The 14,772-nt window shown below is 55.7% G+C and overlaps 1 protein-coding gene across 1 annotated transcript in view; it reads left to right on the top strand.

Annotated features, from left to right (window-relative positions):
- The window catches only part of GABBR2 (gamma-aminobutyric acid type B receptor subunit 2), a 330,068-nt gene that overhangs the window by 307,070 nt on the left and 8,226 nt on the right, over positions 1-14,772 (top strand). Inside the window, exons 14-17 of the mRNA XM_028531783.2 lie at positions 3,899-4,009; positions 8,247-8,471; positions 10,322-10,504; positions 14,119-14,248. Coding sequence (XP_028387584.1) covers positions 3,899-4,009; positions 8,247-8,471; positions 10,322-10,504; positions 14,119-14,248 — 649 coding nt within the window. The remainder of the gene's footprint in view (positions 1-3,898; positions 4,010-8,246; positions 8,472-10,321; positions 10,505-14,118; positions 14,249-14,772) is intronic.

Raw genomic sequence — 14,772 nt, 5'->3', positions numbered from 1 at the left:
ATCCGTGTCCACTAGTGTGCACAGGCCTGTGTGACAGTGACGAGCACTACCAGGAGATCGCTGTGGCTTATTTCTGGATCGGAGCCTGGGTCCTGGGAGATGGGGTGGAGGCATCTCTGCCCCCAACCCAGCCTAGGACCACTGACTTCTCCAAATTCTCAGTGGGCCCTTGGTTTTTCTGCCATCCACCCAGCTCTGCAGCCAAGGCTGTGCTTCAGCTGATGGCGATGGGTGGGGGCTAAAAGACCAGATGTGAGAATTAGGGTTCTAGGATTCAGAAAGTCAGAGCAGACCACGATGGGGACTGGGGTCAGGGGAGGGGGTGTGGGGATGGTGGTTACTGACAGGGGGAAGATAAGCAGGCTGGGATGTCAGCTCCAGAAGCAGGGGGACAGAGCTAACAGCAGTTGGGTGAAAACCACCTGCTGGGGCTGAGTTAGCCCTAAAGAACATCGGAATTACCAGTGCAAGGTCGTTCCTTGAAAGCCAAAGAGACCTGGAGCAAGGTGCAGGCAGACTCGCCTTCCCCAGGAGAGTGAGCTCAGTCCTAGGCCTATGGATCAGTGGCAAGCTTGAGCCGGTTGAAGGACCAGGTCGACCCCTGGGAGGCAATGATGTGTACCTGCACAGTGGCTCCCCGCTCCTGAAGAAGAGTGTGCAGACTCAAGGAGGGAGCTTGGGATTATTCTGGGGAGCCCAAGAGGAACAACCAGTGGGTGGAGGTGCAGGAGGAAAAAGTTCTTGCTCAAGAGTGCAGGGAGGGGTTTGTCACCAGAGGTAAGTAAGCCAGATGACCGTTGTCAGCTTCCCGTGAACAGAGTTATTGTTACATTGAACAAGGGTGTGTGGCAGAATCAGTCCCCTCACAGAGAATCCAAGAGTCCATCACAAATTATTGCTTTCATTGTGGAAGAGCAGACCCGGTCACCATTGACGTGTTTGCTCTTCATGCATGACCATGGCGGGTCTACTGCACCGTGGTGTCTGCTTGTTGTCCGACATCAGAGAAACCCATGTTCCCCACGAAGTCACTGGTGACCTTGGGGCAAGTCCTGTCTCAGTCTCCTCAGTTAAATGATGCAAGGACACAGGACACACCCATCACCCTTAGTAGAATACAGCCCAGCTCCTGGGTGTATAGCAGGGGAGGGGGAATCTCTAGCCTTGGCCATGCTGACCGTGGTTGCTGGGGATCACCTTGCCCCGGTGCCCACCACCACCACTGCAGAGCCTTAAGGAACCCCTCTCCCCTCTGGCACTCCAGCCTGTGTGTGGACTCAGTGGCCATGGAACATGGAGGCTGAGCTAAGGCTTTCTGTGGCTTGGGACAGCAAAGGGGAGGCAGGCCCTGGAGAGCATGCAGTGGGGTGGTCAGGTTGGTGGACAGCCTGAGCCCTCAGGCCGCACCACTCCTGGCACTCGTGCTTCCCCAACTCAGAGGTGCCCCCGCCATTGCTGCCTCAAAGGCCAGGCCTAGAGGACAGGGCCAGGAGAAAGAGGTTTCCATCCTCCACCCGCCCAAGGCCTGCCTCCTACATCACCAGAGTGCCCCTTCTGGCCAGCCCTTACCCTCCAGCATGTGGCTTTACCCCGGGCCTCAACAGGGCAACTATGTCCTGAACACAGTTCTTTGACGAGATGCCCTCAGCGGTTCTGTTTTAAAGACAAACAGGTTTGCAGAGAAATCTTTGACTTCATACATTTCTTGACAGTGTATGGATATAGCAATTCCAAAACTATTTTGGGTCTATTTGTAGGATTAAACAAATGAGAGACCATTTTGATGTTACCGGAAATCAGTGTCCTCACTGTGAAAGAAGAAAGATGCAAATATGGAATGGAGGGAGGCAAGCAAGACCCCTGTGATGCTAGAGTTTATATCGACAGACAGTTGATAGAAAGAGAAAGATAGAATGATAATGGAGGGAAGGAAGGAAGGAAGGAAGAAACATATGTACATACACGTGTACATGGACCTAGAAGTCATGATGCCCCAGAAGCAGTGAGCACATCTAGTGTCCAGATCTTGGCTTCTAAACACCAGCCCCGGCCGAACAGAATCAGGGCTCCTTGGAGACATGGCTGATTCCAAGACTGGTGCAAGGGAAGTATGAGGTGACTTTGGGACATCCTGTGCCAAGAAGTAAAAAGGTGCTCAAAAAAAGATTATGGCAACACAGTGAAAGACACGGAAGGCAGAATGAGAGGGTTTTCCATTAGCCATGTCTGGGGAAAATGAGCATTGAAATGAGTAATCGAGTTATGGGAGTCTAAGACACTGAATTAAATAGAAACATGAAAGTCCATACTGATATACATTTTTAAAATGAGCAGAAAGGGGAGATCTTGTTTACAGTGGAATGCCACGTATTTGAATGGAGTCATAGAATTGGAAAATCACCGTTGCACAGCCCCCAAAGCACTGTGACTCAGGTGAGAATCATCAGTGGATGCTGAAGCCACCAAGTTCATGTTTGTGGGGGAACAGGACACCCACACAGGCTCCAAGTGTCTCCAGCAGATCATTTGTTAATCACGAAGGGGAAATGGCACCTTTAAAGTGGAGAGTTCTGGCAGACGTCCCTTCAACCGAATGGTCACAGTTAACATGGCCAGTAATGGGACCAAGTGCCACCGAGTGCCCCTGAGGGAACCACCAAGGAGATCAAAAACATCACTGGCATGGGACTCCTGCCAAGAACGTGTAACCTGAGTCTCATCATGGAGACACATTCAGACCACCCCAGGGGGAGGGGCATTCTACCAAGTAACCGAATGGGGCACTTCGGAAATACCAATGACACGGAGAACTGACCAAAGCAGGCCGGGGAACTGTCAGAGATTAGAGGAGACCGAAGGCATGGCAAGGAAATGCAGCACATGGCCCACGGCAGCCTTGAAGGGCATCATCAGGCCAACGGGTGACATTTGACAGTGGGTGGTACGATAGATAGTATACTGTATCTTCGTTAAATTTCTTGAATTTGGGTAAGCGTACATGTGGTTATATAAGAGATAGCCTTGTTCTTAGGAAATACGTGTCAGACGTTTAGGGGTGAAGGGTCAGGATGTCTGCAACTTACTCTCAATGATTCAGGAAAAATGTCTGTACAGTATATATATCTTTTCATCCTCTGGGTGTCTTTTTCTCCTCTTGCCACCTCCTCCCCAACTCTCTCCCAGAGTTTCCCAGTTCTAACTCCTGAGCTTGGGTGGGATCCTCCGGACCACCCCTCTTAGGCAGAGCACTCTGCACTAGGAAACTACAGGAGTCTCCGACGAGCCTCTGGATTGGCTGCACAGGGTCAGGTGCCCAGCCCTTATCCAGTCAGCTCTGGCCCCCCGTGGGCCACATGGTACACAGCATGGCACACCACCATAGCTCCCTAGTGGGGTGGTGGGTGAGAGGATCTCCTTGGAAGGGCGTGGCAGGCCCCGTGACTGGCCCAGACAGTAGATCTGTGTCTCCAGCTCCCCAGGTTAATCCCAGACATACCTCCAGGCCTCCTGACCTACTTCTGTGCCTCATTCTCACCCTCACTCTTTCAGCAAATGTTACAGATCCCTGCTCTGGGCCAGGCCTTGTGCTAGGTTCTAGGGGCACAGAAGTGACCCAGTTCTACCCTCAGGAGCACTGACAAAGTTGGGGGGGGGGGCATGAAGAACACAGATAACTTTAGTGCACGCTGAGTCACAACCGACAAACAGAAGACAGTCAGCGGTGGCTGAGGCCTGCCCCCGTGGGAACACAGGTGGGAAAAGAGGCGGCGTCCGAGAAGCCTCCCGGACAGCGTCACTGACTGGGGCTCATGGGAAGGAAGAGGGCAGTCAGAGAGGGACCCCGCAGCTGGAGGGGTGCCCGGTGCCATCCCCGGGTTTCTGTGTGTTCTTTGCACAGCCGGACCCAGCGGGACGGGACATCTCCATCCGCCCTCTCCTGGAGCACTGTGAGAACACCCACATGACCATCTGGCTCGGCATCGTCTACGCCTACAAGGGCCTCCTCATGGTAGGTGCAGAGCCGGGGCAGGGTGCAGGGAGTCGCTTCTCAGTTAGACCCTCTCCCCTAGGGGCCGCCATCAACATAAAAATAAACAGGCCCCCAGGACTAGGCACTTGCTTTGTGCCAGGCTGGTATCTGCCCCATGTGACCGCAGTTTCCATAACAACCCGGTGACCTAGCACGGGCAACGTTTGTCTCACTGAGGAATACCCTGAGGCTCTGTTTGCCCAGGGCCCTCCCGCTAGTGGTGGAGTCAGAAGTGGGGTTACAAGAGAGGAACCCCAGACCCTGCGAGTGTGCCTGTGTGCAGCTGCCACCGTGCCGCCCCGGGAATGGCAGTCTGTGGACACCTAGCACGCACTCACATCCTGACTCTCACTGGCTTCTCTACATCCGTGGGAGGTTAGTGGCCTCGTCCAACTTTATGGATGAAAGTAAGGCTCGGGGAGGTCAGGGGATTTGCCAGAGGCCACCTGGGAACCGCCCATCTGGAACCTCCACTCTGCTCACTGGGTTAACATCAGAGGTCTCCTACCGAGCCACCTCACACAACCGTGGAATTTCAAAGGCAGAAAGGACTCGGAAGGTCAGCCCCACCTTATCTCGTCCCAGATTGATCCCTGAATCTTCTCTCCACATCCCGTGAAACTGTGCCTCCACTTAAACTCCCCCACTCCCCACCCCAGTGACAGGAAGCTGCTACTACTCCCCCCTCAGATGTTTCCGCAGGAAAATGAAGCCGCCACCTGCCTCTGTGAGGCCCCCTCTTACTTGGAAGCAGGAAAGGAAGCCCTTCCCAAAGTCGGATAACTGGGATTCCTTCAGCCGCTCCCCTGCTTCCCGGCCTACTCTGGTCCTCCCCAGGGGCCACGGCAGAGGAGCAGGTGTTAGGGGACCCAGGGCAAAGACCGTCCCCACCTCAGGCTAGCCGAGCCCTTCTCGTGTTTCCATAGAGGTCCTTTGAGAACTGCTGGGTGACCGTGACCTGGAGGTGTCCACAGGAGGTGCCCAGAATGGAAACGGGACCTTGAAGACTGGCCTAAGGTCCTAGGCTTAGAGAAGGACACCCTCTAGGGACATGGGCACCAGAGCTGTCAGAAATGGGTGGCACAGACCCAAGGGCAGAACCGTCGTCAGCGGGCAGAGGGGCCGGAAGGCAGCCCTCCGGTCCCCGTGGGGAAGGGCTGTGTATAACACAGCAGTGCTCACAGAAGTGGGGAGCCTCTGGGAAGGCGTGAGCTCCCTGTCACAGGGTGTGAGCGACACCCATCACTTGGGTTTCCCCGGCCCTTGTCGAACAGAGTGACACTAGACTCTTCCCGGGATCCCTTCAGCCTCCCTGTCCTCGATCCTGATGCCGTGAAATTAGATTATGTGACTCAGATTGACTCGTAACTGGATTGGTCTATAGTGTCTTGGCCGTTCATTATCCTCCCCACCTACTTCCAAACGTGGCTGGAGGTGACAGTCTCTCCTCCAGGGAAGCTAATGCCTTCAATCAGAGCACGTCAGTAACACCGTGTTTGACAGCACGAATGCGTGACTGTTTCTAGTGCATGCAGAGAACTGTCCGCAGCCCGCCTGGCCCCTGGGGTTCGTAACTAAAAGCCTCCCTCCTGGCCCCTCCTGCTCTGGAACCTCGGACTCTCGGGGCCGGAAAGAGCGCGCACAGACCTGGGGGCCCGCTCCGCCATCAGCAGTCTCAGCCCCACAGACCACCGTGAGCATCCCCAGCGAGTGTTCTTTCCCCACGGCTTCCACGCCTCCGGGCACAGGGAGCTCACCCCCTTCAACACAGCCTGTGCCAGCCGTGGATGGCAGAGGAGTTTCCTATGGCTGCCCTAACAAAGTACCACAGACGGGTGGCCTCAAACAACAGAAATGTATCCCCCACAGTTCTGGGGGTCTGGGGTCAAGGCAGGGTCGCGCTCTCTCCGAAGGCTGGAGGGGAGAGAGCTTCCTCCTCTCTCCCAGGGTCTGGGGGCCCCAGGAATCCCTCGGCTGCTGGCCGCATTGCTCCAGGCTCCGCCTCAGTCTTCCCACGGCCTTCCCTTCAAGCCTGTCCGCCTGTGTCTCTCACAGCGACTCTCGTCGTTTGATTTGGGGCCCACCCAGATAATCTAGGGTGATCTCGTGTCAAGGTCCTCAATCCGTTTTATCTGCTGAGACTTTTTCTGAATAAGGTCGCACTCACAGTTTTCATGGATTAGAATGCGGACATATCTTTTAGGACCACCCTTCAAACCACTATGGATGGGTCGCTTTTCTAGAAAGTTCTTCCTTACCCTCAGCTGACATTGGCCCCCACGTAACCTGTGCCTATGAGCCCTCACCGCCCTCCTGGAAGGCCTGTAACAAGCTACTCTCCGCTTCCTCCGGGCACTCTCCCGGGATATGCGGCCAGCCAGCAAGCCCCCAACGTGCCTATGTTTCAGGATGGCCTGGTGGCCTCCTAGCAGTGGGGGCAGAGAGGGGGCATGCAGACCCCCACCCCTCAGAGAACAGAGGCCCGGCCCCCAGCCAGCCCTGACACTGACTGCTGAGGGACCCGGCAGGTCCCCTCGCCCCTCCCAGCCTCTGCTCCTTCCCCTATGAGCCTCGGGCAGCCCGCCCAGGCCCCTGTGGGAGGGCAGGGCCCGGCCGCCGGTGGGACCCAGCCCATGGCCGGCTTCCACAGCCGTTGGCTTCCTCTCTCCGTCCGGTGTCTGCTTCCTGGGCCTCTGGTTCCCCATTTTAAAAGGAGTTTTAAGAAATAAATTGGTCTATGAGATAACACACCAAGAAAAGGGGAGGAAAACAACCACGATTCTATAACATACTATCAGTTACAAAATGGCTTTCAAATTCCGTACAGGACATTTTCACTGCACACTGCTCTCACCGCCGTCCTCCTGTCTCACCCAGAAAGGAGCCCTGTGAGACGGGCATCGTTGTTAGTCCCATTTCACAGATACTGAAACTGAGGTCCTGGGTGGCAAAATGACTTGCCCAGAGTCACGTGGCCCGCGGGCAGCAGAGCAGACTCCAGCCCCTCTAGCCCTGTGCCAGCACCCCTTCTGCTCCACGACACTGCGCTGACCCAGCACAGTGACCCCCAGCGGGCCCTCACTGTGATGCTAGGTGGCCCGTGCAGATGTCAGGCGCCCCAGCTGCAGTGATGCGACCAGCAGGGAGAGGGGCCTCTGGGGGGAGGCCTCCTGCCGGTGCTGGACTGCGGCTAAGCCCCAGCACCAGCCGGCAGTCGCCCCAGCGCTTCCTCCCTCCCTCACCACCGGTTCTGCCCTGCACTTCCTCTGCGGCCTGCCCGCCCCTTCGACCACCCGTGAAGATGAACTCCCTGCACCCTGCTTCGGATTACATTTGAGTCCTACCCTGCTCAGTTCTGCTGGCAGATACTGGCTAAGATAATAATAATAATAATGATAATAATAGTGGTTAAAGAGATAATTTGTTCATTTCCTTCTCAAGCAAGCAATCTAGGAGAGGTGTGGAGGCTCCCAGCAGCTGAGCTCCTTGCCTCTCGTGGCTCCTGCATCTTCCCCGTGCTGCTTCCTCATTGTGGTCGGATGGCTGCTGAAGCTCCACCCATCACATTCCACTCCATCTGTTAGGAAGGAGGAAAAGAAATGTCCTTCTCTTTAAAGACACTTCCCAGAACTTGTACGCACTTGTATATACTATATGGCATTGGCCAGAACTTAGTCATGTACAGACTAGGAAATAGAGTCTCTCTTCCAGGTAGCTATGTGCATTGTGGGGGCAACAGAAGTCCCAGACACAGGGGCTCTGCCTGCTTTACTAGGAAAAAGGCTGGACTGAACTTCTGCAGACGCATTCCACTTCTGCCACCACACTGCTCTGTGGCCTTGGACGAGCCCCTTCCTCTTCCTGGGCCCCTGTGTTCTCTATAGAATGAGGGAAAGGGTTGAGGTCATGTCTGGTCTTCCCACTGTGGCCTTCCCTTCTGCAGGCCTGTGCAGGAGCCAGGGGTGGGGGCGGAGGATGACCGGACAGCTATATCACTCCCAGTCCGCACCCCCAGATTCACCCCGGGGCCATGAGTGGAGACAGACCATGACATCCAGAAGACCTGGCATACAGCAAAGCCCCAGGCTCCCTCCCCACAGCCCCCACCCCCGCCAGTTCCCGAGCAACCCACAGTTCAGCTGGGTTGCTGCTCAGAGCAGTGAGCGTGTGCCGCCGCTCAGAAATGACCTTCTTCCCTCTCTCTTCACCGTTTCAGTTGTTCGGTTGTTTCTTAGCTTGGGAGACCCGCAACGTCAGCATCCCCGCGCTCAACGACAGCAAGTACATCGGGATGAGCGTCTACAACGTGGGCATCATGTGCATCATCGGGGCCGCCGTGTCCTTCCTGACCCGGGACCAGCCCAACGTGCAGTTCTGCATCGTGGCCCTGGTCATCATCTTCTGCAGCACCATCACCCTCTGCCTGGTGTTCGTGCCCAAGGTACCGGCCTCGCCGCCGGGCCTCCTGCCCTGGCCCCCTCGAGGGGGTCGCTGACTCTCCTCCACTTCCTAAGTTCTGCACGTGCTTTTGTTAGTGATGGTCACAATTCGCATCACAGAAAGTTGGAAAAATGCAGAAAAGTGAAAAACGAATTTTTCAGAAATCTCACATAGTCCCACCACCCCAAAATAATCTGTTAATGTTTTGTTGGGGTTTTTTACTGTTAATATTTTGGATGTGTTTCTTCCGGTGCTTTTTTAATAACTAGACATTAATGCTTTTTTTATATATAGCTGTGATTATAGCACAGATATTGCTTTGTAGTCTACCTTTTTCACTTAATTTTTGTCCTTTGCGTTCCCCACCTTTATAACCGTCATCGAGGGGAAGTTCCATATGTACCGGTCCACTTAGTCCCTTATTGGTGAGCACTGCAGCCGTCTCCAGGCTTTCCGTACCGTAAATAACATTTTTTCTATGTAACACATTATCCTTATTTCCAGTCATTCCCTTAAGATAGAGCGGCAGCAGTAGTATCAGCGGGTCAAAAGAATGATCATCTTAACAGCCACCTACATTTTTCATTCATTTGAAAAGCTGGCCTTCAGGACCACCCTGCAAGGTGTTTTTCAGACATCATCCCACCCTGCTGCAGGCTGGGGAACCGGAGGCCTTGACCTCCCGGGAGCCCGAGGGGAGCCGGCCCTCGGGGGGTCTGCTGGGTCTCAAGGGCAGAGACGAGCAGGAAACAGAGTGGAGAGGCAGCTGCTGGCCCTCATGGGGAGAGGGAGCGTCTGCCCAGGAGGAGCGGGGGGAGAGGTCACTCAGGCTCCTTCCTCCCCGAGAGGCTGGCCGAGCACTCACCTGCATCCCCCCGAGGGCCCCGTCAGCCCCCAAGCAGTGTCAGCTCTGCTCTAAATGCCTCTGGCATGCCCGCCCTCCTCCTCCGGTGGCCAGCACCTGCCCAGGCTCCAGGCCGGTGCCACGGCTCCTCTGCCTGCACCCAGAACATGCCCCGGGAGTCTAAGCCCAGCTCCGACCATGTCACTCGACTCTGTCACCCTCCATAAGTCACCCTCTGGCCCTGCACTGCCCTTCGTCTCCTCCAGTCCCCCCAGAAATCCCAGTCCACCATCCAAACCGCCCTCCTCCACGAGCGCCCTGAGCCCCAGGCCTCCCTGTGAGGGCGAATGCCGCTTCTTCCCTCTGGGCTTCCCTTAAGCTCACCATCCTTCCAGACCTTCCGCAGATCTCAGCCCCTCCCCTCTGGACCACGAGGTCCCACCGGCCATGAGGGGTTGGGGCTCGCTGGGCCCCTGCTCTGCAGGACTGAGCCCAGAGCCAGCCTCAAACCCCAAATGTTTCTCGACTAAAGGAGTAAGATCAGGGTCAAGTGGCAACCTTTTCTCTAGCGTGTAAATGGCTTTGTCAGCAACAGAGCTACTCACTAGTCACTCATCAGTGGCTCTAACAGAGAGAAGCCGTCACTTCCCTCCATCCTGTTGTCGTCACACTGTCACCCTCGGGTTTACTTCTCACACCTGGGCGAGGCCTGAGGCAGAGCGAGGCTCAGCCGGAGCCAGGCCTGCGAGCCCTCAGGGGGCTCTGCAGGATGGTTGGGATGCCGGAGGAATCAGGGTCCAGGGACCAGACCTGCACTGAAAGGAAGGGCATCGAGACTCAGCGAGGGAAGGGGCTGCCCAGGTGGCACACAGGGGGGATGGCAGGCAGTCCTGTGTCCCTTCTGTGGCCCCGCTGCCTCCAGTGCAGGACCTGCCGGGAAGGACTGGGTGGAGGAGGGCCGGGAGAGCCATGGGGCTCTCTCTTCACACCCGCCTCTGTCCTTACAGCTGATCACTCTGAGGACAAACCCAGACGCAGCCACTCAGAACCGACGGTTCCAGTTCACTCAGAATCAGAAGAAAGAAGATTCTAAAACATCCACCTCAGTCACCAGCGTGAACCAAGCAAGCACATCCCGCCTGGAGGGCCTGCAGTCCGAAAACCACCGCCTGCGCATGAAGATCACAGAGGTACCTCCCGCGGCACTGCCGGTGGCCCGTCCACCCACCAGGGTCCCTGTCGGAGCCTCCCCCCTACGCAGGGACTCCTAGGCCTGCCGCTGCCACCACGCCTCCTCCGGGACACCCCTGCCTTGTGGCTGTGCAGTCCTACCTGCTGCCACTGTGGCTGCAAGAGTGTGGGGGGCAGGGCATGAACTATACAGAGGCCGTTACTCAGAATCCGGCAGAAGTTTATCTGTCGCCCACCTGGGCCAGGCCCTGGGGGCCCAGTGATGCCCTGGGTCAAATCAGACATCCCCAGAGAGAAAGGCGCTCCCAGAGATCGGTGAACTTCCAGATTAGGGTAGCAAGTTGGAAAACCTCAGTTGTACACCTCCTGTGTGTCTCCTCCGCTGCTCACACAGGACACTCACATCTGACACTTCTGGTCACCAAATGTGTGTGTGTGTGGGCAGGGAAGTGTTCCCCACACCAAGCACTTCCCTGTAGCACCAGCTGGGCGTCTGAGAGTTTAGCTCCTTTTTAACACTGTCTACCCGGGGACAGTGTCAGGTCCCACAGGTGAAAGGCTCGGTCCCACAACGCCAATCCCCCTCCAGTTCAGGCGCCAAGCACAAGCCCTAGGTCCCCAGGTTGTCCTTAGCTTCAGTCCGACTCGGCTGCAAATCGGAGCACACCAGCATCCCCTCCTCAGGTTCAAATACTTTGCTAGAGCAGCTTATGGAACTCAGGGAAACATGTTTACCAGTTTATTAAGGGGTTATGATAAAAGATACAGAGGAACAGCCACATGACGAGATACACAGGGCAGGGTCTGGAAGGGCCCCAGGCCCGGGAGTTCTGCCCCCCCGGGGCTGGGGTGCGTCACATTCCCGGTGCAGAGGTTCGTCTGCCAGCCACAGAGCTCTCCGAACCCGGCACTTCTGGGATTACTGTGGAGGCCCCACCAGGCAGGCCAGACCCTTCATTAAGTCCGTTTTCAGCCCTTCTCCCTTCTCAAGGAGGTAAGGGTGGGGCCGAAAATCCCAAGCTCCTAGTCGCAGCTTGGTCTCCCTGATGACCCGCCCTCCCCGGGAGCCCACCCAGAGTTGCCTCATGAAAGTAAGAAACATGCCTGTCACCCAGGAACCCACAAGGGTTTCAGGAGCCCCGTGTCGGGAACCCAGGCGGCAGAGGACCAAGCAGATCTTCTATTGTTTCACCAGCAGCTCCCTAACTGTGTGCTCCTCCTCCATGTTTCCCTCTCCCTGCACACCCCGCAATCACCTGCATCTGTGGGATGTATCCCGAGAGGAGGAAGTGAAGAGAAACATTCAGGAGAGAGAGATCGAGGCCCCAGACCTTGCCTTTGTGCGGAAGGCCCTTAACTGGGGCCTCAGTATTTCAGAGAGGCCCAAACTAGACTCCTCTGTGCCCAGCCAAACCTCAGATTCTGCACTCCCTATACCAGGGAGGGGAAACCAAATTACCTTCTTCTGTCCACCCCTCCCTTCGGGTCAGGGGTTGGGGCTGGGCCCACAGCGCCTGGGCCATGTGTTTAATAGAGGAACTCTGATTCAGTGGGACAGCAGAGGAATAAAGGGGAGTGAGTGTGCTAGTTAGGATACTGGCTAAGTCTCCATAACAAAGAAGCATCCAAATAAAGCCGCCCAGGGAAAATATACATTCATTTCTCTCTCATATAACAGTGCTAAGGAGAGAGGCCCAGACGGGCGGCAGCTCTGCTCCCCGAGGTCAGAGGTCATTGCCGGCTGAGCCCCCTTCACTCTGGCCTGCCCCTCCCCAAGGCGTGTGTTGTCCTCAGCTGCACAGTCAAAGCCGGGAGAAGGCACGGCCTGTTCTCAGTCTCAGGAAGGAAAGAGGGGAAGTCCCTGCAGGGGACTGCCTTTCAAGCAAGTGAAACAAAACTGTGCACATCTGGGGTTCGCTCCAGGCACATGGACAAGAACTCGCACGGCACCCTCAGCCACGGGGAGGCTGGCACCTGCAGTCTCCAGCTAAGAGTCCCGAGGAACAGGGTCGTCAGGTAGACACAGGACACCCAGTTAAATTTTAACTCCTGACAAACAGCCAATCGTATTTTTTAGTGTAAGTATGGCCCATACAACACTGAGAATATACTTACTCTAAAAACTTAATCCTTGTGACCTGAAATTCAAATGTGATGAAGCATCTTGTATGTTTAGTTGCTAATCTGGTCATGCCCACCGTGGGGGCTCCAGGAGTCTGCCACAAAGACCTCCCGGCATCGTCTGCGCCCCCAAAGCCGGCTGCTAGGGCGGGCAGCCCTCGGCTGCTGCCACCGGAGCACAGCGGGGAAGCTTCCTGGTCCTCCGCTGCACGTGCTCACTCCAGCCCTGAGCAGGCGCTCCCGAGAGGAAACCCAGACCCCACGCCGCTGTCGCTGTCGGAGCCCTCCGGCATCGGGCTGGTTTCCTAGAGTTGAATCTCGATCTGGCTTCCTGTCGCTTCCACCCTTTGACCCTAGCCTTGCCTTTTTGAGTCCCACAGAAAAGGGTCTCTCTCTCCTCCTCCTCCTTCACGCAAAAACTTATTAAACAACTCACAGCTGTGCTCTTGACATCAGAACAACACCTTTCAGTCTGTAGGGTCCCCTCCCTTATATTGCAGGGGCAGGCCCACTCCCCTCCCCAGCTCCATCCACTCCCCAACATGCACCCACTCCCCAGGCTTCTCGGGGGCTGAACTGACCAGGGCGTGCTTCTGGGTTTTATATAGGGTCCAGCACAAATAAGGCCCCTGTTTTATTACACAATCTTTTATTACAAAGTCGTAAGCTTGCACTTCTGTAACATAACAATATCACATTCAATACACCATATGACCTTTTAGGTGAAATGTTCAAATTAAAACTATAAATTACTATATCTATATTATTACTCTACCAACCACACTCAAGGAGGCGTTACTTCGGCCAGACCCTGGATAGCCTGGGGGTGACTGGGCTCTAATCTGCTTATCCCCTCTGAAGGCACCACTCTTGCCCTGCGTCTGTGACAGTGTGAGACCCAAAGCTGACCGGTCCTGCAGACCTGTCCTGCCGCCCCCCACACCAAGAGTTCTGCTAGTATCCATGATAATAATCACAGGAATATTATAGTAGTAGGTTACTCATACTATGTGTCAAGCGCTGGGCTAAACTTTTATTATATTATCTCATTTAATTTTCACAAGATCCCTGTGAGGTAGGTACTGTTACTACCCCATTCCACAGATGAAGGAACTGAGACTCACTTCTCACCAGCCAGCTCTCAGCCAGTAAGGAGCAGACCTGGGTTTGCCCCTGGCGCGTCCAGCCTCAGAACCTGCGCTGTGACGCTATCCCCCCGCCCCGCTTCCCTGGCTGCTCCAGAAAGGCACAGCCTGCACTGGACACATCATTGCAAAGCCCAGGCCCCTCTCTCTTCACAGCTTCTCCTGGAACAAGAGCCAGCAGGGGCCTCCTGCATCTCTCCCCCAATACGCAGCAGCCCCTCCGGCTCTCAGTGCCCTCCCAGAGCCAGCCCGAGGCCCAGCCCTGTAACCCTGTGTGTCACTTCTTGCCTCTTGAGGCTTGGCTACTGGGCCAGAGCTCTGACTCAGCTGAAGCCTTTGCCTTCTAGCTGGATAAAGACTTGGAAGAGGTCACCATGCAGCTGCAGGACACACCAGAAAAGACTACCTACATTAAACAGAACCATTACCAAGAGCTCAACGACATCCTCAGCCTTGGGAACTTCACCGAGAGCACAGGTAAGAGGAGGTGGGGCCTGTGTAATGGGAGGGCCTAGGGATCAGACCCCAGCCACCAACCTCCCGTTTGACAGATGAAGAACCTGGGGTCAGGGAGGGCCAGGGCTGGTCTGGAGTCAGACAAGCAGAGCAGAGGCATCTGCAGCCCACACCTCTGGCCATAGTCCAGGGTCCTCCTGGAGCCCCACTCTGCCTGAAGCCTGGGCTTCCGTTCCTCGGACCCTTGGGCCCCAGATGCTCATCTGCTCACGTGGCTGGAATCCCCAGTGTTCTGACTGGGGTGCTTCGGTCTAACAGAGCACCTGCTCTTCTCCCAAAAACAGCCTCAGTGTCCACACACCCAGTCAATGTGCAGGGAAGGAATGGTCAATGTGCAGGATCAGTGGTGCAGGGTATGGGACAGCCCTGGGCTCCCAGCCTCCTGGGAAATGCAGGCTGAAGTAACACCAGCCATTTCTCACCTACATTTTGGCAAAACTTTAGAAGGTCACCACTGTTGGTAAGAACATGGAAATGAGCATTCT

This window comes from Phyllostomus discolor, chromosome 3 (assembly GCF_004126475.2).
Source record: "Phyllostomus discolor isolate MPI-MPIP mPhyDis1 chromosome 3, mPhyDis1.pri.v3, whole genome shotgun sequence".
NCBI lineage: Eukaryota > Metazoa > Chordata > Mammalia > Chiroptera > Phyllostomidae > Phyllostomus > Phyllostomus discolor.
This window is presented reverse-complemented; position numbering and strand designations above follow the sequence as displayed.